General features: G+C 36.4%; 1 protein-coding gene across 1 annotated transcript in view; it reads left to right on the top strand.

The window, feature by feature from the left end:
• LOC144364070 (uncharacterized) overlaps positions 1-20898 on the top strand; it is a 28150-nt gene extending 7252 nt beyond the window's left edge. Inside the window, exon 2 of the mRNA XM_078014393.1 lies at positions 20046-20898. Within this exon, the coding sequence (XP_077870519.1) occupies positions 20061-20582 (522 nt within the window). The 5' untranslated portion in view covers positions 20046-20060 and the 3' untranslated portion in view covers positions 20583-20898. The remainder of the gene's footprint in view (positions 1-20045) is intronic.
• Positions 20899-21705: the final 807 nt, after the last annotated feature.

Genomic DNA, 21705 nt, shown 5'->3' with positions numbered 1-21705 from the left:
CGTTGAACACTGTGTTCATGAAGCTCTTATAAGGTCGCCCACTTTCTCTTTCGTTTTGGGAACCTTTATATGAAAGAAGTTTGCTGTTTGCTGTGAATCATAGAAGTGACACTGACACATTGAGATATTATACGAATTACAATTAAATTTCCAGCATATGTACTATATTAAGTACCTTAATATCTGAAAAATACTCGTTATACTTACAGCGTTGGACTGAACACATATTGATCTACTTATGAATATTCGTGACCAAACTTTAATATGACAAGTAGCGAAGGCCAATGATTGACAAAGAACAAAGTGTTTATCTTCGAGCTTAGAGATATTTCAGATTCAGTATGAGCTCTCTCAATTTACAATGCGCAAAAAAAGAAAACATGTATTACATTGAACTCTAAATCAAGAGATGATGATTGAAGAGTAAACAAAGCAAACAAGGTTACGTGTACACAATTATTAATGTGCAATTAATTTTCTGTAACTCAATCCAGACTACTTTGAGTTTGATTAAGAACATCTTTATTATAACTATCGAATGCTACTTCCTGTCATTACACAATTTACACACACTATTACAAATCATAATACACCCTTATACATTCATAAACGCTAGAAATTCTGGTCATATATATTGATCCTTCAGTTTGCACGGCATATACAGCTATATATAGACACGGTGTGAGCATGTTACTGAAAATTGAAAATAGCATACCCATCCATAGATCATTAAGCAAAGACCAAAATGAAAATACAAGTTCATGAACACAGCGACAACCGAAATGGTTAAATCACTGAATAAATAATACATGGTATAACACCAAAAGGTGATGTGATGTTTGGAAAAGCACACCCTATTCCATATGTGGGGCCAGCCATATATCATTTCGAGTCATAATCACATGGTTACTGTCAGAATCCTGATGTCCACATCAGACAAATGACTTTATTGCATCTTAGGTGTGTAACAGCGAAACCACGTATTCAATCACTTGGTTTAATAAAAATGGGCCTTTGCGTGAAATATACTAATATTTTACGGATGTACATTTCAACCAAAACAATTGTTATACTATTATAACAATTGATTAGAATATTGATTAGTGCTATGCCACATCGTTGCAATGTTAATATTGTTTACAACGAGTAGATGGAAGAGCATTGTGGCCTTCATCAAAAACATAATTCACTATGTCCACTTCTGCTTCGTGACTATGGGATCAATAAAAACGTGTGTAACATGCTATTTTCTAATAAAGCCTGGTCTAATCGGTTGACAAATCCCGTCAGAGGAAAGGAAAGCTGCTTGAACGCGAATTGTATGGTCATATGCACCTTTCTTAGAGGCGATGTACACCAACAAATGGAGTTTGAATTCGTTTATTTTCTTTTTAAATAAATTGAAAGTTATCCTATGATGTTTGTTAATGAGATTGTGTTTGTTATTTTGCTTTGCCATATTAGCCATTTTGTTAATTACAACAAACCATAATAATTTTACGAAATACAGCGTACTTGTGTGATTTATGTAATATCTTGATAAATTCATTTCTGATATATATGTTATGATAGCGACTTCACGTTCGCACATTCGGTTCACGCGCCTTTAGACTATTGTGTAATCCAACAACTGACATATTTAGGATGGACTTATTACCAAACGCTTCAGCGTGGTATTAAGAGTTTGTTTTCAGGGGTGGGTGATACCAAGGTGGGAAATGGATGCACATATGGGGTTAATTCCTTGAATTGCAATATAGAGGGTTCAGGCTGAAATACAATATATAGTGTTTTCATGTTTCGTCTGATATTTCTGTGGTATTCTGCTGCTGTAAGTAATGCACGATTTGTTCCGAAATTCAGTATATTGTGTGTATTCCAGGGTTATTCGTTTTTTGCTGAAAACACCCCTATTTTTTAGTGGCAGAGTTTGAATAGTCTCACTCCCACTGGGAAATCTGCATTGTTGCTTGAATGTGAGTTAATTAAACACATTTTCCAGACCGGCGAAAGAGTATGCAACAGCCAATTTTAACAGCCTGTCACGTGATTTTAGTCTGAATGTCAACATGAACAGGCTAGTCCATTTTACGCAGGAGTAATTGGGAGTAGAATATGTGAGGGATAGTATCAACAGAGATGTGTATAGTGAAAAGTAATATCTATCCTTCATTTACATCTCTGAGCATTTCTGTTTTAGTATATTGGTTTGAAAATGTTGGACTTGCATGATTTGCAATGTGTTTTTTTAATGGGACTCCCCTATTGATCGAATCCCGGGTTTGAACGAGAACGGCACACCACGTGATTCGTTTGAATACAATGGTGATGGCAAACATGCCGTGTTACTGCGGTACTCCACTGACGGGATGACTTACTGCATGCTACAACTTCGCTTGTGATGTTGCTTGTTGGCCATGGATTACATGAATCTTGATTACCAGTCAAATGTTGCTCATTTAACGTTGGTAATCTTTATTTGGAACTGAGTAACTTCCTGGTACTTCGTACTATGATAAAAATCAGTCAACATACATCAAGTTCTCACAATCGTAGTATTCCATGTGATGTACACCTAATATGCCAAAAATGTTGCTGAACGATTTGAACTGAATAAAAATAGCAGACGAAAATTTGTTTACAAAATAAAAATACTTCGGTTGCCAATGAAAACCGGTAAAAAACAAGCAATATGTTTTCGGCTGTTATCATGGAAGGGACATGAACGTGAAGCTAACGTCTGTTTATAACTAAAACCGGGCACCTGATACGAGGTTTGCAAAATAACATGGCAGTCATTAGAAGTCACTTTATTTTATTGTTAGGACGTATTCAACCGTTAAATGTATAATTTCCAATCGTTTTGCGATAGTATTTTCTAGATTGGAAGCAGCATTTACATTTTATTCAAAGTTCAAAGCTGCGTTGGGATTCCGTTGACAGTGGTAACAATGTCGGCGCCGGTGATCTCTTACCAGTGCGCAACGTAGCCAAAATAAAAGGCATGATCATTTGGGCACTGCTATTACAAGACTTTGGCTGTTGCCATGGTAGCGGTGGGTCAGGATTGTTTTTCCAATTAGTGATGGTACGACCTGCCTGTCAAGTATGAACCGTGACAAAATCAGCCAAGCCAAAAAAAAATTACAGAAGAGTTAAAAAGCCATTCCTGCTGAACATTTACTTTAACTTCGGGGTCAACTTTCTCATTAATGAAAAAAGATATCAAAAATTCAAATAGTAACTTTTTGCCCACACTCCAGCCGAGGACAATGAGCTATGTCTGAGGTGTTGTATCACAGGGAGTTGGACAAACTTGTGTATTTTAATAAATTATTGAATAAGAAAATGTTATATAACTTTTCTTTTACCCCTCTCCCCTTCCTGGTATCTATTTCAAGTATTTTTGTCAGGTTCAAATCGTTCACCAGCATTTTTGGCATGTTAGATGTACATCACATAGAATACTAGGATTGGGAGAACTTAATGTTTGTTGACCACCTGGAATCTGAGTTTTATAAATCTTGAAGGGCTCTCGGAAGATCCACCCGCTGCCTGGACCCGCAGTAAAATCTCCGATTAATATGGAGCCGCAACCATCAACATCGATATACCATGAGGTTTCTGCTGGCGACGTTGCGGCGTTACTCAGTTCCAAATAAAGATTACCAACGCCAAATTAGCAAAATTTAACCGGTAACCAAGACTCAGTCTATCCACGACAAGCAAGCAACATCACAAACGAGGTTGTAGTGTGCAGCTCACGAGTCAGCGACGACCGATTTCAACGAAAGTCATTCCGTCAGTGGAGTACCGCAGTTGCACGGCATGTTTGCCAATGTACAGATCTGTGGAGGAACTTTTAACTTCAACATCAACCGTGTATCGTAGTCGCCCAGTTTAAGTTCTGGTTCTGTCGTGGTCCCAACTAAAGGGCGACAGTCGTCGTGTCGCGTCCTGTTCGATATGGGACTCACAGCGACGTATACAACGCGTGTAAAATACATTGTTTATTTACATGAAATTCGAACACACGCTGTGCTACGACCACCGCGCTTAAACATCCACGAGTTATTTATTCGGACAATGACTTAAATTAGACGTCTGATTATTTTATTTTCACACGTACAGCGACACGCGTTCTACACTGACAAGCGTTGCTAGGTCGCAGCACTGTCTTGGAGCATATTAATGGGCAATTGGGTTCCCCGATCTAAATTTCTATCCCGGTTTGTTGCACGTTCTTTTTTTAATATGAAATAATCAAATATGGGACATGTGTATAATAACAGAACCCCACACCCTCCCCGTGGCTTCGCTCGTGAAAGTACGGCAGCAGGATACACCGCATCACTCGTGAAAATAACTTCCATACGCAATGAAAGCCACGGGGAGGGTATCTGTCATAATACTTCATTATCACTGAAAACATTTTTCCCCTGAAATAAATTCCAGTGAATATGCCATTTCCCTCATACTATATTGAGACACAGCGCAGTGAAAATTAGATTCACATGTAATGCTTGAAAACATGTCAGCAAAAATAAATTAAGTGAAATTCTACGTGACTTCATAATAGTTGGAAATGAACACATTACACCCGACCCTACCACTCCATATACAATGTAAACTACACCCCAAAACATCCTTTCACCCACAGTTACTACCGTGTTTCACCAGTGTATTCTATTTGACGTCAGAAGAAATTGAAATAAACAAATTAATTATAATTTCAGCCTCTAGTTGACCACTGATTAAATAAACTATCTCGTCTTTATGTCAACTTGCAGTTATTCGTTGCCTACATCAGTGACTTCAAAATATATGTTTCAATCCCAGGAATTTCACTCGCTGTTAATTGCATGGGAGTGGCAGTCTTTAATGAATTTCTATTGTCATGTCAATTTCTTGCGATTACTCGAACATTAAGCTGTAACCACATACCGCCTAGGTGCTGTAATTAAATCTTGGTGTAAGCACCATATGAACTATGAACAATGCATGTGAAGCCAGCTGTGGGGTATATTCAATCCTATAGATTTCTCATTGTTTGGTAACTATTTGCTGCAAATGCAACAAAAATCAATATAAAAAATATTACCCACACAGTATTCTACAGGTTACTTGTTGTATTTAGTAGTGGCAACTTTGCAAGGCTTTAGCCATGAGACACATCCATGTAATAACGTGATCGTGTCAACAACTGCAGCGATTGGCTGATTGCATGTTTACTCTGCCACGCCTTAGAGACTTGACTTTTAATATGGGAGTTTGTAACCTTTTTAAGAGAAGGGTAAGAGGAGGAAGCAGCAGAGAATGGTACAGCGAGGGGTTGTGAATAAAGCAGGACTATATGTAATGAATTAATGTGTATTCATTCTGGTATCTCTACGTGTAAGCCACAGTCAGCTGGCGCACATCTGATATAATAAAATAAATGCGATATTTACTATATGGGGGCCGCCATCTTGAATGACGCATAAAACTAAATAAGAGACAAGTTGTGAAACGCGTTTTTCAGATTCCTACAAATCAGGACAAAAATACCAATCTTTCACAAAAATACGGTCCGTTGGGGTTATATTAAGCCAACTGATAACAAAATTCGCCAGAATTCGTCGTTTTTGTGTGGAAAAATCCCTTGCATACGAACACCTAATTACGCGAAGAACCTAGAACACTAAGCCGGGGTATTTGAAACCGAAATTGTCATCTAAGCGTTAGGCCGTCGCTGATTGGCTGCTGTGCTGGAATGCCAATTTTTAGTTTCAAATACCCCGGCTTAGTGTTCTATCATTTCACCGGTAGTATCCGCCATTCTGTGACCTGTTTCAGTGACGTCACCAAAGCACGGCGTCTATGATCGGTTCAATAAATAAGTCAGAGGGGATCTCGTTGAAATCTCGTTATATATACGTCAGTTCAGATGCATGTGGCGATAGTAATACAACATAAGGTGTACGTAAATTCACGCCGTACAATACATGTTGCGTGTACATACGTGTTTCGTGCGTCCTTGTCCTGTCGGGTTGTCACGTGGTCAAACTAATCACGGGTAAATAACATATAGAACAGCGATAATAATGTAGATGATTGCTATCAACGGATCGCTGTCAGATTCAGTTTGATGCTAGAAGATGATACAAATTGATCTATTCAACAAGAACAATCTATCAAAAAAAGGACTGAAAACGTTTGTAATGATATGCACATACTGCAAGTTTGTCTTATCTGGGTTATTTCAGTGAAAACGTTGGGCTAATCTGCACTGGCTCGGAAGGTTGTAAATGATTAGCTAGTTTGAATTTGCATAACAATACTGACAATGAACGTGCATTCAACGCCACAAGTTTTTTGTATTTTTAGCCAATCAGAATTCATCTTCCGAGCCAGTGCAGATCAGCCGAAAACGTTTCAAATTCTATATTTGTTTGTTCTTTTATTTCATGTCGCATAATTTTAAGCAAATGACATTATTTGAACATTGTCAAATGTAGATTTGTGTAACTGGGTGGCATTGCAAAACATTTAAACACTAAGACATTGATATTGTCCCAGGTTTAGACAATATATACTGGTTAATAATAATAACAGCAACTAACTTGTTGTTATAATAAATTGTTGTAACAAATATTGTCAATAAATCGCGCCCCCGATAGACCAATCAGTAGCTATTGTGAACATATTGAAAAAGACATTGTTATATTTGCGTAATAAACAACAATGTATTTTCGCACAATGTCGGTACACATACTCAGTGAACACGTGTAGAGAATATATATTTCGAAACAGTTCTTTAAAATACACGGTTACTATATTATATGGTGCAATATGGGACAAATTAAAAACATTTACCGTCATAAAGTCGTTTACTACCACATAGGTCATAAGTACTGTAAAATGACTAATTTTCACTGGGTTTAAATTTCACTGATTTACCATTTCAGGCATATTCAGTAGGTTTTTAATTCACGGTTTTATCATTTAGATCATGTGTTCTATGATCAATTTTACATATTCACTGGGTTTTAATTTAGCACATCTTCCAGTCAGCGAAATAAGCTAAATTAAAACCCAGTGAATAATTAACCCTTTTACAGTATTGATCAATACGTCATTTGTATTGTTCAATACGTCACCGGTATTGAGCAATACGTCATTGGTATTGCTATTAAAAAACAATTACATGGTTTCTACAAACCATTACTACATAGTTGATGTGGCATTGACGTAATACGTACCATGTCGATTTCTTTTTAACTATAACACATTTGTTGATAAAATATATTACTGGATATAAATCACATTGAAATATGAGCAAGGCTCAAATGAGTTTTTTTCTCATGCTTATATATTGAATGCATCGTCGTCGACTGAATATCATGCAGCGTAAATCACGTTACAATTTGCGTAATAAAATAAAATAAATACAAATAGTTATTTGATTTAGTATGAGAAATAAATATGCCTCCGCTCGATAGCTATGATACAGCAATACAATTCACCTCTTCCTCATGGACGGATGAGGTTATAACTGTTTTTATAATATGTATTTTGCGGTTCAATGGAGCTTTATAATATTGAGGTGAGATATTCACCGAAGATGCATACATTGTACCATGAACGGTTCGAGGATAATGTGATGACCGATATTTACAAACATTTGATATAGTAACAAAACTGTGTTAGGAATTACCGATTTTTGCGGTACGTTTCTACCTAATCGACACTATTTTAAGATCATAATCACTGTAGTGTAGTCTTTGGCAACATGCCAATCCCGCCCGTATACTCTACATCGACAATAGAGGGAGACAGACTCGCTTACACAGACAACACTGTTTATATTGTAAATAATTTTCGAAGCAATTCAAAATGGAGGTCACTATTTTACGATGTGACGTGTATAATTTGTGTACAGTTTGTCTCTACTTCTCTGAGAAGTCGTTTTATGTTAGTAAGCATCGTGGGATTATATTGCAGTGGTCACTTACCACGTGGACGTCTGGCATGATTGCATTTATATCAAATGCATATTAATTAGAAACAATTCAAACTAAATTAATTGAAATATATTAAATGTGAAAACTTTAAGTCGTACTGAATGGCAGTTAGTGTCATCATAATATTGATAATAAAAAAGTTAGTAACAGTTATATTGCTGATTGTCGGCCATTTTGTTTTATTGTGTTTGCCAAAAAAACTCTAGAAACAAGAATTCTACTCGATATCCCAATTGTTTTTAAATTTGTGTCTTTAATGCCACAAAATTGCCATATTTTAAGGGCTAAAGAAAGCATCATTGATCAAAAAAAAATCCTAACAAAACATATCAATTTAGCAAACACGAGTTACACAAAGGAAACTGTGAGATAATTTCGTGTGATATTCTTATATAGCCAATTCCTTGCTTGCGATGATGAACCATGACTCGTTAAGTCAGTTGATCAGAGGTGGTTGTATCACATTAGTCAAAGAATGGCGAAGGACATATGCTTTGTACACAGCTCTCTCGTGACAGTGTGAATAGATCAGTAATAGGCGCCACGCGATCTGCCGTCGGCGATCATCTTAGCATAACCATGCATCTTTGTCCCAGTACTATTAACGTACACGACATCCTCGCATGGGTAATCTAAAGGACATCTGTCATTCACAGTATGTAGCAATTTCTCGCCTTAGGTGACCAAGTGTATCTAATAATTGCATTCGCCCCCTTTTGTGGCTCTTTATAAAGCCCGCAACACACAATTTGACAGTTAAGGGAGACAGCAGCCACTGCACCAACAATGCCTGTCATTCGGCTCGCTAACGTTCTACTGTTTTTCGCCTGGGTCTCCGTCTGCCTGCGTGTAGTCAATCTGGAAACCCTGGACGGGAAAGACGACGGCCCTATGATGGGCACCGTTGACGACAGCCTGTCAATGGGCATACAAAGCACCGGTTCAAAACAAATTGATCTGCGATGTCAGAAGTGTCAGCGTACTGCGCGTTTCACCAATAGGCTCAAAACTACCAGAACAAACACAGACTGTCCCGCAATATGTAGTATACAGAGTTACTGGAAAAGAGAAGAACCTGTCGGTGTTAAAAAGGATCCAAGTTTGGTAACACGCCGGCATACTTGGAACAGCAATGCTCTTCAGAACTGCAAGTCGTACTGTAGTTGGATTCGCAAAAGATCGTGGACGCCGAAATGTGTGGGAACGTGTACAGGGGAGCAGGAACAAGACATGACGAAACGAGCGCTTATTGGATTGCCATACTGTGTCGCAGTGTGCCAGGAAATGAACCAAGGCTGATATATACTGGCACAGTCTGATATACCAGTCGTTATGGAAACGAAACTTCATTTTGACAAAGTTTGTTTTTGTACATACTACTGACATTGTTCGGATCGATTGTTGAATACTGAAGACGAACAATGAATATTGGTGAACATTGAATCGAGAGAAAAAAAGTACGTTCGCGAATTACCTATATAGATTGTAGTATGTGTGTATCTATCAACTTAATTTATACTGTGAAAATTAATGTAAATGTATATTTTGCTTTGCAAAAGTACAATATATCCTGTACAAAACTGTGTTATGTACCATCATCTTCAACAACGCCAACGGTGTTGAAACTTTTCTGTTCTTGAGAGCTTTTTGAAATTATTAGGTTTGTAGTATTTCACCTCCACTAAATATTAAAAAAAACACGTCTTAAAAATAAATCTTTGCATCTCGAATATCCATTGTGCATATCGATTATACAGAACCGAAGGCACGTATCGACAGAAAGAGCAAATCTATACTTATTCAGTTGTATTTTATATAAAGAGAAAAATCTGTTTATATATGAAATAATTACAGCAGTCGGAATCAGTTTCAATAGTCACGTGATATTGTGGGACGATAACTACTGATTAGGAGCGATGCATAGCTCAGGAGAACTCGTCTAAAGCAAGAAAGATTCAAAATTATAGGTGTTCTTTCATCGAATGTAATTTATCCATCATTCACTTATCCATTAAAACTATTATTCGTTCTTACACTTGGCACGTATCTGTGTGTTTTCCATTGTGTAAGAACGTGTTCTCACAATAACGTTCCCCCCTTGTGTAGCTTCAGCCCGAGGGTTAGATGAAATAGCCACGTGATCTATAGAGTATTCCCGAGAAATAGACACGGAAACCCCGATTTTCAAATATCAAGTTTTTGTAACGCTCGTGATAATGACACAACAGTGCAAACTCGCACTGAATGGCGATCACACGTTTTGAGTACACGTAAACAAATCACTATTGTAGTAAAAAATAGTGAATCCATACAGCACACGTTGGCAAGCATCGTAAACTAAAGACGTTGCTGCTGTAGCACATTACTGCTATGAGCCCGGAGAAAAATGGTTCAAAATATGTTTATTTCAATTTTTTTTTGATTATTAGGAAGATGTAATTTTGTGTCTGTGTGTTTAGGAAGGGGAAGTACAACCATTCCAATTCAAAGTTAATACTTTAGCATATTTTGAAATTATTATATTATCCTTTCTGCCATCAAAATAGTATAAGGCTTGATAAAAGTAAAGTTATTATTACATGTATGTAAGGTTCCATATTAAATATGCCTTAGAATATTATATAATTCATGATGTTCTGTTCGCTACGTAAGATATACTGCTATCTTTAATACATGTGTTATTTAAGTCCTAGAAATTTGCGTTCCCTATTAGCTCAAGTATTTCATTTCTAAAAGCAGCGACCAGGCTAGCAGGCTAGTCATGTAATAAAGCGGGAAAACTGGAGAGTTTATTTAACGTCATTCGTGTGATGCTTCCTGTGTAATCTGAAATCGTATAATTATTCTTTGGGAATCGTGTGATTTCCCCCCGACAAACTGTCCTAGTATCCGGAAAAGTGGATTAAACGGCACATGCTATACTGAATAATTGCAATTTTTTAAATATTTTGGTTTTATATGCACAACATATGATTAAGAAGTTATATCAGTCTAGCATATAATGTCTGGTTCATGTTTTGTTTTGCTCGAATGGGACTACCGTTACCATTTTTCACAAAATATCCCAAAAAAAACGAATTTGCTTGTGTAACGTTAATTAAACATAACAACCGGTAATCGTTAGTATTACGCCCATAGAGTCGGTCTTGGTGGTAGGTAGAACACAAAGCAGAAGTATACACAGGTAAGTATGTTTAAGATACTGTCATACAATGTTCGCATATCGTAAATTATGTCACATGGGGGTCGTATTGGTTACTGACATGAATGGGATTGCCTTCAAGCACGTATAGTAAGGAAGTGTCATAAGTTACATTTAATATGTAAAGTAAGTGACTTCGAACAAAGACTGCCCATGTGCATTATTATTTATTTGTTCGTTAAACCCATAACTTATAGTCAACAGTATGTTATGTGATTGTATGGGTAACTTGTGGCTCAACAATGTTGTGATTTGTGATTTTCTTCGCATTTACAATTATTTTGTTTTACCAAATTGTATGAACGCGTCAGTGAATTGGTACAACTAGTTACGACACAGCAAATCTGCGTGCGTCGCTGGTGGTGTATCATGTCGGCTTAGATGGAACACTGATGCTAAATCCGACAAATGAACATGTAACTAAATAGTTATGACAAATTGTATTAAACCTCAGCCTTTTGGTTAGACAAAGACAAAGTTAGGCTACTCTTGATAGTCACCAGTAGTATTATGCCATCAATAATATGTCATACTCATAGTCAAATTTTATCAAATCAACCGATTAATTCCATCCCAAACAGATGACGATAACGATAATGAAACGGTGTAAGCAGTAGAAGTTGTTTTCATAATATGAAAGTATAATTGTCCAACTCAAGTCACTAAATTAGTTTGACTGTATTGGTTAGAAACCGTATCTACGATTGAATCAATCTAGTGCAAAACTTATGAAAAGAAATCGGTAGAAAAAGGTTGAACAAAACAAAAAAGCTACGCCACTTAAAGTCAAATTAATTATGGGTTTTTTTTCCAAAGCTGTATATAAAACCAAAATGTAGAATATTCACAACATGGCGAACAAATATATTGTCTTGTTTTTTAAGTATGAGATAAACCCGTCGAGACATTTTGTTTCCACGAGGAGCATTTTATATCCCTGGAAAGTCCCTGTATGAGGCCTTTATCTGACTTTAAAACCCACCACTTCCAAACCATCAATTTTTCGGAATTTTTCATTTTTTTGAAGGCTTTCAGTGAGTCTTGTAAACTATTTTGCACACATTTTCGGGAAAGGGGATCATGCCCCTTTTTCAAATGGACTATGCGCGTACACGTGTGCGTAAGCATTGTCTTCTCGGAATGTTCTCATGCAATTATCATACTGAAATTAAGGTGGGTGGACCGTATACGCAAGATTTATATAATGCACACTTGTGAATAGTCATGACTGATATAAAAAATTAATTAGTCCAAAAGCCAATGACCGACATAGAATTTCAAATAGCTCAATGAGAGGGGTGTTTGCCATGTCGATGTGTGAGTTGCGAATTCGACACCAAACTTACGTGTTACATGTTACGGGATATGTATAAAAGTTTCGGACAATTTATGAGAATAAAAGCTTATAAAATGTCTAGGAAATTTATTTATAAAAGTCCTATGACAAAACAGCACATTTAGTGTTTATGAAGTCCCACAACAGGACATTAAGATTGGTCGATAAGCACTAGGTGTGTTGTAACGGCAATTATCTAAAATAAAAAAAGGTTATCACTGTGACTTTTTTGTGCATGGCTCTAATGGCTAAGAAGAATGTATAATCAGATAATTGAATCTTTCAATGTCATTTATTATAATAGATAGGAATTTGATATTCGACATTCATTACTCTTAAAGACTGATATATAGTGTGATGGGAATTGTGAAATGGTCACAGTAAAATTATTATATCTCTGCTTTATTCTCGTCATTTGCGATTTTGTCCCGTGATCTGTGTTCCCAAAATGACAAAGCAGTTTGTTTTTCCAGCATGTACTTTAGAAGAAATGCCATCTATTTAAACTTGAAATGCCTAAAATTTGATCAAAACAGATTGTTATTCTTGTACATACACTATAACTAAACATGCATATCCACACAGCTATATCATGACACTCGTACAGTCGTTGTAATTGTAATATCTACTAATGTCGGATATGTGTATAAGAATAATAAATCAATTCAAAATATGTACGAGTGTAAAATAGCATAAATAATAATATTCCACCAATATTTGTATACGCATTGGCAGTTATTAATATTTCAACTCAGTGTCTATGAAGTAAATACATTATATTTTAATATTGTGTGATTATGTTTGCTCGATTTCACCAAAATAGATAAAATTTGACTTTTTTAAAACGTAAAATTCTGCGAAAACGTTTGGTGCTGTTAATTTATAACTCCTAGCATTTTATAAAAATTTGAAAATTATAAAAAATATTTGCCTTGAAAAGTTGTGGCATAGAGAACACAGCAGCTAGTCGTGTTTCCGTGGTGCAAAAGTTTCCGTTAAAACTCTGTGAGCTTGACTTCAGTAGTTACATCATATGCATTGTTACATATTGTACCCCTTACTGTGCTGTGTCGTCAATGTGTTACTCAGATCATTAACCATTTAACAGGTTTATTGTCAGCGTTGGTTTGCTGTACATAAGCTGTACGTGTAGAGTGCCTTATATATTTTATTTGTTTCATTGAAACTATTAACTCTCGTATATTAACATTATAGTCAACGTTTCCAAAAGAAATGTAAACTTTGTGGGTAATCATAACCCCCACTGTATTATATACGATTATTAGAGAAACCGTAGTGTACTCAATATCATGCATTCATGAACAACTTGGGTGTTTTTGACTCAAATAATATGACAAACGAACAATAATAGTTAAGATTTTGCATTCATATTTTAAAAACCGTTTATAACTTGACTGCCTAATTCTGCAGCCCAGTATCTCCATGGCATTTGCGACAAAATACAAATATACTTGCCTGACCACCCCTTCAACGTGTGAGCACCACTCCTTGTACTTGAAAGAGATTGTAATATAGTTCAAAACTTATAGCCTTATAATATCCCATCAATACATTCCCTCATTTCCATATACTTTTCTACAAATAATGTGAATATTATATATTCTATGAATATATATTTCTCATAAGATTCTTGCTATGTTGTATATATGTATACAGCTGTCTTATAATAATGCAGCAAGTTTTCCCAGGTAATAATAATCACGGAGTCATGGTGTGTGAGGGTAACATTTACCCCAAAATCTAAAACTGAATGCCCGTTTGTGTCACATCACGATAAAGGTTGTATGAAGAGAAGAATATTGTAGGATATATATATCACAAAGATGGTTTATATCCCATGTCTTCATTTGATTTTTGTTCATACATACATTCATTTGATTTTGGTTAGGTTAGAGATAGATAGTTTGCACAGTGCAGTAACCACAAAGGTATATCTTTACCTAGAATGATAGGTCAACATCACCATAAATGTGTATTAATGTATATAACATCTAACTGGCCGTAACTTATCACCAAGTAAAATGATGATTTTTGCTTGTGCTTTTAATTGACGAAAAATTGTTGTTGTTTTTTAAGTAAGGCTCATGCATGTTGTTGACTTATAGTGACATCTCGCAGAGGAATCGGATTTTATAGCGTGCGCCCATGATTATACTCAATTACCCTAATAAATATGTAAATTGCGTCATTTTGTTTTTCCACTAAAATGAGTATCAACAGCGACATTTGAAAAAATAACGATGCAATCACTTAGCTTAGAAAATAAATCTTGGAATTTCGGGGATTTAACGTAAAACGATAAACACAATTTACACTTACACCATTGGCATTATGCGCGCCTTATTTTACGTAGCAAACAAACAAACAAACAAACTGTTCTGCACGCATTGTATCGTCGCATGGATCTACTTCGAACGCAACTGTACTAATGCCTCATTTTCCACATACATCAGCATGACAATGGTGTGAATGAAACGCATACATCACTTTACTCATCAAAGCAGTTGAGTCGAAGCAAATATTATAATACATGGCAAAATGTGATAAGTCGGAAATTCAGGCACAATCTCGTAAATAGCTTCGCGTTATCTCAATCGTGGTGGCGGTGTGAATGACAACCAAGTAATAACTGTAATTTCGCCTAACGAATATTTCGGTTTAGTATATATATTATGAAACTGGATTAGCCTAAAAACAAATCTATAAGAGTGTTGTAGGATTCAAAACATTCGCTTTCGTTTATCAGTAAAGGTTGCGATGTAGTGGCAAACATTCGTCTGTATGAAAATCGTTTAATTTGCACTGCTAAAAATTATCATGATTTTCGGATTTTCGTGAAGACAACATTTTGCGAAAGTCACCGACACTTTATGTCGTAGGACTCCAGAAAAAGTGTCACTGCTGCAAAATGTTTCACTGACATTTGTTTCTCAGGTAATTGGAACAGTTCACAGTGGTAGGCTGTGATATGCTGACGGGTACTAAGAAGCAGTAGTTGTACTTGTTTGTTTCACGTATGCGTGCCGACCCCCGAGACTCGATACAATACATTGTCTCATTTCTTAAGTCACGCAGTTAGCATATACACCAGTTATTTATTCGCATCGTACAACTTTATATTCAATGAGCTAAAGCATTATTTCCAACCATCTACTTTGCCTCGTGTAAAATCAACTAAAACCTACTTATCATCTGTACACACTAAACGATGGACGTGATATGCATTTGATCCCCACAGCTGTACGGGGTTCAGAAAGGCCACTTACAGATATACGCAGAATCCCCTATAGAGGACAGTTATGATGAGAAGGACTATGCAAAGCGAGTGATAACGTTGATGAGGTGAAGAGCAAACCAACTGTCAGTCACAATAGTATATTCGGGAAATCACGAATTTCCCTAACCACTGGACCCGCACGCCCCAGTTATGATCAGTGCCACTGGGAGAAGCGGGTCTGTAGGATTATAGTCATATTTGTATTCATAGAAAACAAACTTGCATTCGGATTAAAGATTAAACATGATCCCTCCATGTAAGCCAAGTGATGTCAGAACTCAGACTCGTTATTATTAACAACACGCGTACAAGTTTGCTTTCTAAGACTCGGGCACAGACGACGACGTTTAATATCACATACTTATACTCCAATATGACGTAATTGCCATTATCTGATTTACAAGAAAATTCCACACTGTCATAAAAAAACACTTCGTGTATTGTGCGGAGACACGTACATACATTTGTGTAGTGTCTAATGTGAAAATGGGTGTTGTGATTAGACGTATTGCGATAACGATGTAATATACATAACTCGCCTTAATATGTTTGTGTGAGTACAAAGTCAATCTACACTGATATACACACGAATATTGACATGAAAAGTCTCGTGTTCAAAGTATAAATACATTCACGTGATTGGTGTCGATCACGATATACGAATGCATGGACAAATGTAAAGATCGATTAATTAACTGATCGATTAGCGACAGGCTAATACTGAACAGAGGGATATTTTCGTAACAACAATTCTTAAACTCAAAATATCAAAAATATTATAAAAACTTAAAATGTAATTAGGAATTTGCTTTATATGTAAAGTGTAAAAATCTATATTTTACTGTAAATGGAACATTCATTTTATTTCCTGTAAAAACGTAAAATTCCGTTTTTATTTCCCGTAACCTGTACCAATTCATATTTTACAATGAATATTGCAGCCATACCAATAAAATACAATGAATTAAAATAAATTAAAATACATTGAATTAAAATTAATTAAAATACATTGAATTAACATTTCTAGGTGCATGAAGACGATTAGACACTGTGTGATATGAACACTGCTTGCGCAGTATGATAATTACCAAATCAGTAATGACGACATTTATTATGCAAATATGAATGTCATTCACACATTTCCTCAGAAAAGTTGTTAAAACTTGTGAACGGTAATGTTAATATTTTATTGGCGTTAACGTGCGCCATGTAACATTCTTCGCATTTGTATGACTGTACATGTCAAGGGATAAACACCTGGCCGATCTATGACATCATTAATTGAGGGGAGGGGGTGTCAGACATATATATGGTCTATCGTCATCGGATACTACTCAGCTTACTGCTGAGTACGACTCCACTCACGTGACGTGTTGAGAAACGTTTTTTTTTAAATTTAACTTTAATTTGTTAACATAACAGTTGAACATCCAATTAAGGAGAATTAAACAAGGTGGTCACAGTCAGTCGTACAAATTGTTAATCACAATAAGTCTGACGAGATTTACTGAAATTCAGATATCTCTATACTCCGCAATTCTACAATATTGTCTTCTTGTAAATAGAATCTTTCTGTTTTATTACGTACCATGAAAATTCATTTGTAGTACCTTTTAAAATGTTTAAACCTGTCTCTAAAAATAAACTGAATAACATAAACAAAACTTCCCCAAACTACCGAGTACTGTGAAATCTGCATCGTGACATTCGAGCTGAATGGTGATAAAACGGCTCTGTAATAGTTTTTGGTTTGAGGCTTGACTACATTATCCTCAGAAATAAAATTATTACCATATTTTACAACATATTACATGATACGCACCCTCCACTAAGCGTCACGCGATCCTCGTCCCCATCAACTTACCCTCTTCGCCCTCTTTTGTCCTATCAACTTAGTGTCAATTGTACATTCCCTCGTGCTCAACTAAGTGTAGCATGCTTGCGCCACGGTCCCTACTGTGGGGCTGTGTCCGCGCCTTATGTCCCTTAACTTAGTGCCACACGCTCTTCGTCTCATGCTCCTCAACTAACTATTACATGCTTTTCACTCCGTGCCCCTCAACTAAGTGTCAGACACCCCCTCAACTTAGTGTCACGCGCTCCTTGTCTCGTGGTCATTTTCTGAGTACCAAACACTCGCCGCCTACTGAACTCACTGTCTTGCCAAATACCACACTTTTCTAAATGTCAAACGGCTTCGCCATGATTCGGGCGACAATTTAAAATGTCACGCTAACCGACGTCACCGCAAAGGTAGCCGAGATCGCGTGTTTCATTTGCAAAATATCTGCGTTTCGTGAGAAGAGACAAACACTTTCTGTAGTTGAGTTATCTGCATCACAATCAATCATACGAGAAAGTCATAGAAACCATGAAATTGTCAACGCATACTGACTGGTTACTTGCATTGCAACTGTAATACATTTCTACACCTACTCAACCTCACATTTACTTCCTAGGGGGTACTTACACTGAGCAGGTATAATTTCGAAGTGTAATGTTTTATTTGAACCACGTACTATTTTAAAGTTTTTACTTTAATAGTCTCAATAGAGGTTTATGCTCAGCACCTACAGCTGATGAGCAATCCTTAATTAACAAAAAATCTTCGTCTCGGGGGGGGGGCTGTCTGTTACAACACACGAATTGCATCAAAGAAATCCGGTCTGTAACTATGGATACAATTTTCGCAAAATTGTGAGAGAGTGATATTCATATTCGCATCGCGGCTGTTTCGGCCCCTGGGCAATTTTATTATTTATGTACGGGTATGCGAAGCGCCAACTTTTAGTGAAAAACACGGTCCGGGAAACCAGTTCCTTCAAAAACCCACACCTTGAAACAAATTTTCAAAGACAACCCGCCTCTGAAAACATTTTTCTTTTGCAGCAGCACAAAACTAGGTAAAATGTCACTGTTACGTATATCGCGTTACATGCACTATTAGTATATCAACACAGCTTTGATTCCTGAAAATATTTCCTTGACAACTAGCTTGAGCCTTGAAAATGTCAAAAAAGACCCCTTGCCCATTTTGACACATAATTTATAGACCCATCGTATGCCTCTTGGTAGGTTAGTACTAGCCCCTCTCACACCCCCACGGGGGAAACCCCAATCACGTAACCATAGTAGTAAGTCCGGGGTTACACTGATCGACGACAAGGTATACCTTATTGATGAATCACTGATCAACCAATTTATCGGGTGGAAGAGGAATAGTACAACGCGTAAGATTATAATGCATTCAAATATTGAAAAAGGGTGTTTCATGCGTTTCCAATAAACAATATCTACCATGGTCCGCTGCGTATGCATGCTTTCTTATCTGAATACGGAAGACAGTAAATAGTGACCTCTATTGATGACCAAAAGCCTTAATGGCAGGGGGCGCAATTCATGCGAGTAGCAGCATTTTTCAGTTTGTTTTATATTTACAATAATTATTGTGATTAACCAAAATATATGCGACAGGCAGTCATCGGAGGGCAAATATTCAAATGAAGGCAACGTACAAACATGTAATCTGTATTTTCATTCATAATTTTTGTAATTTTGAACACGTGAATAAAAGTACCAGAAACAATTATGATTACGTGTGTAGAGCCTCGTTTTCATTAAAGCAATATAGACGAGAACATTTAATTTAATTTTTGAAATTGTTTGTTACTGTATGTTGGTAAATACATTAGGGTTATTTTTCACCATTGCATGAACACGCCTTTCTTGTGGCACACATGTGAGTTTTCCTTCAAAGAAATACTGAAATTCTCTAGTACGCATGTGCATTGGCTGTGTCGGTACGTCAGTCAGTGCACATGCGCAGTAGTGTGTTTTGATTTTTCATCTAACGAACTCTGTTGTGTGTCCTCCAAACGCAACATGTTTAGTTCATTAAAAATCATAGTCTGATTCGGTCTGCATTACATACTGAGCCATGGGAATAGGCTCTTTTTTTAAAAATTCAAATATATGAATTTTGAAAAAATGAAGCCCATACTTACCTGGGTTTTTAATCAGATTGTGTATTGAGTATCGAACAATGAAATTATAAAATATATATTTTTGACCATGTTGCTTCTTTAATTATAATCTTAATCGTACAAATCGACATCGACTATAACAAATGAATTACTGGTACACTATTATTGCATATATAGTAACTTTTATTTCCATTAAAGTGAACAAACTGTTGTTTTTTTTCAGGAGGTACTGCTTAAAATGTGTACCATGCAAAAGAGTGTGTTCCTAACCCTAGTATTGGTCGGAATAGCAACCGTAATAGCCATTGAAATCGACCTCACCGAAAACGCTGAAGTGAACAATCCCTTTGATGACGTCACAGGCCTAGTCAAGAAAAAGAATGGTGCTTGCAACACCCCAAAATGTCAAAGTGGGAGATCCCGACAGCGCCAGCTACGACTCCTTCACGCCGAAGGGAAACCGTGTGGTCGATACTGTCAAAGTTGGAAACGGAGTGCGCTCGCTGGAGATACGGACCTACATGTCGATGGCGACGACAAAATAAGACGAGAATGGTACGACCAAGCTTTACAAAATTGTAAACCTTATTGCAACTGGTTAAAACGCAGATCTAGGAGCACGACTTGCAAGTGGCCATTTTGTGATAACAGTCAGTCTCCTGACATTGACGACGATGACAATAACAGCGACGACAACGACGGAAGAAGGGCGCTTATCGGTTTACCGTACTGTTTACCACTGTGTCAAGGGAGAAACTGAACCTCGGACAAAATGAACAGACCTTCAAAACATTTATATTTAATTTATACACAGAAATCCGAAGATTATGTCAATTAGTATCAATTTCCTTCTGAAAAATAACAAAAACAAAAAAAACAAAAAAAAAACAAGACTGTTCACTCTAATTTATTGTTTATTTACCATTTCCGATGTGTTCAGGGAGTTTGTTTTGAATCATTTCTAATTTGCTTCATTGAGCAAATGTGATAATGACGTCACGGTCCATTTTTCCAACAATTCATCGTATCACAGTATTCGCTAATAAACATTTAAAATGTCTTAGTGTGTCATTTTAGCAAGTTGTGTAGTGTTATAGCTGTATTTAACGATAATTAAACAAGTTTCATAATGAATAAATTAATATTATAGTATTTTAAATTTAGTAATTATACTGGAGAATGGTGGCAAGTCGGTGTTGCTAGGAGCTACAGAAGAGACATTTGTCATTTTACAATGTTTGAAATTGTAAATAGATTTGAGCTTTCAACTCAGCTAGATATGTTCAGCCTTGAATTTTCCGAATTATTTCGTATTATACCAAGTGTTGCTATGAAACAGGCGTCGCAAAAAGACCGCATTTAACGACAGTGTCGTGAACGTTGTAACACGAATGCACAATTGCTTAGTGCATTATCATCAATCCCTTGCTAGTTCAAAATGCCATCTACAACTTTGTCTCCGATTTCTTATATTACCCCCAATGTGCTTGCAGTCGTTGTGTGTATCACAATCACCTAGTAACATATATTTGGATAGACAATTTATTGTAACCGAAACTGGTATAGTTTTGTTATTTTATACTACAGTGGGAATCCATCTAAACTTACCACTTGGACAACCGTCGAGTTAGGTGAGCTTGAAAGTAATTGTGTATAAGTGGACAAAACTTCTGGCACCAGCGAATGAAAACAAATTATCGCTAGGAACAAATGGTTTTATCTTCTATCGGTAAAATATTTTAATTGTCAGTGTTTTAATTTATAACTAATTTATAAAAAATATTCTAGTCAGGCGTTCAAGTTTCAAACTCAGATGAAGTGCACATTGTATCCATGTTGTCATGTATAACCTGTATCCCCATAAATATAAATATACAATACTG

Source organism: Saccoglossus kowalevskii, chromosome 17 (assembly GCF_978046115.1).
Source record: "Saccoglossus kowalevskii chromosome 17, keSacKowa6.1, whole genome shotgun sequence".
NCBI lineage: Eukaryota > Metazoa > Hemichordata > Enteropneusta > Harrimaniidae > Saccoglossus > Saccoglossus kowalevskii.
Note: the sequence above shows the minus strand (reverse complement) of the source record. Positions and strands in the feature narration are given on the sequence as shown.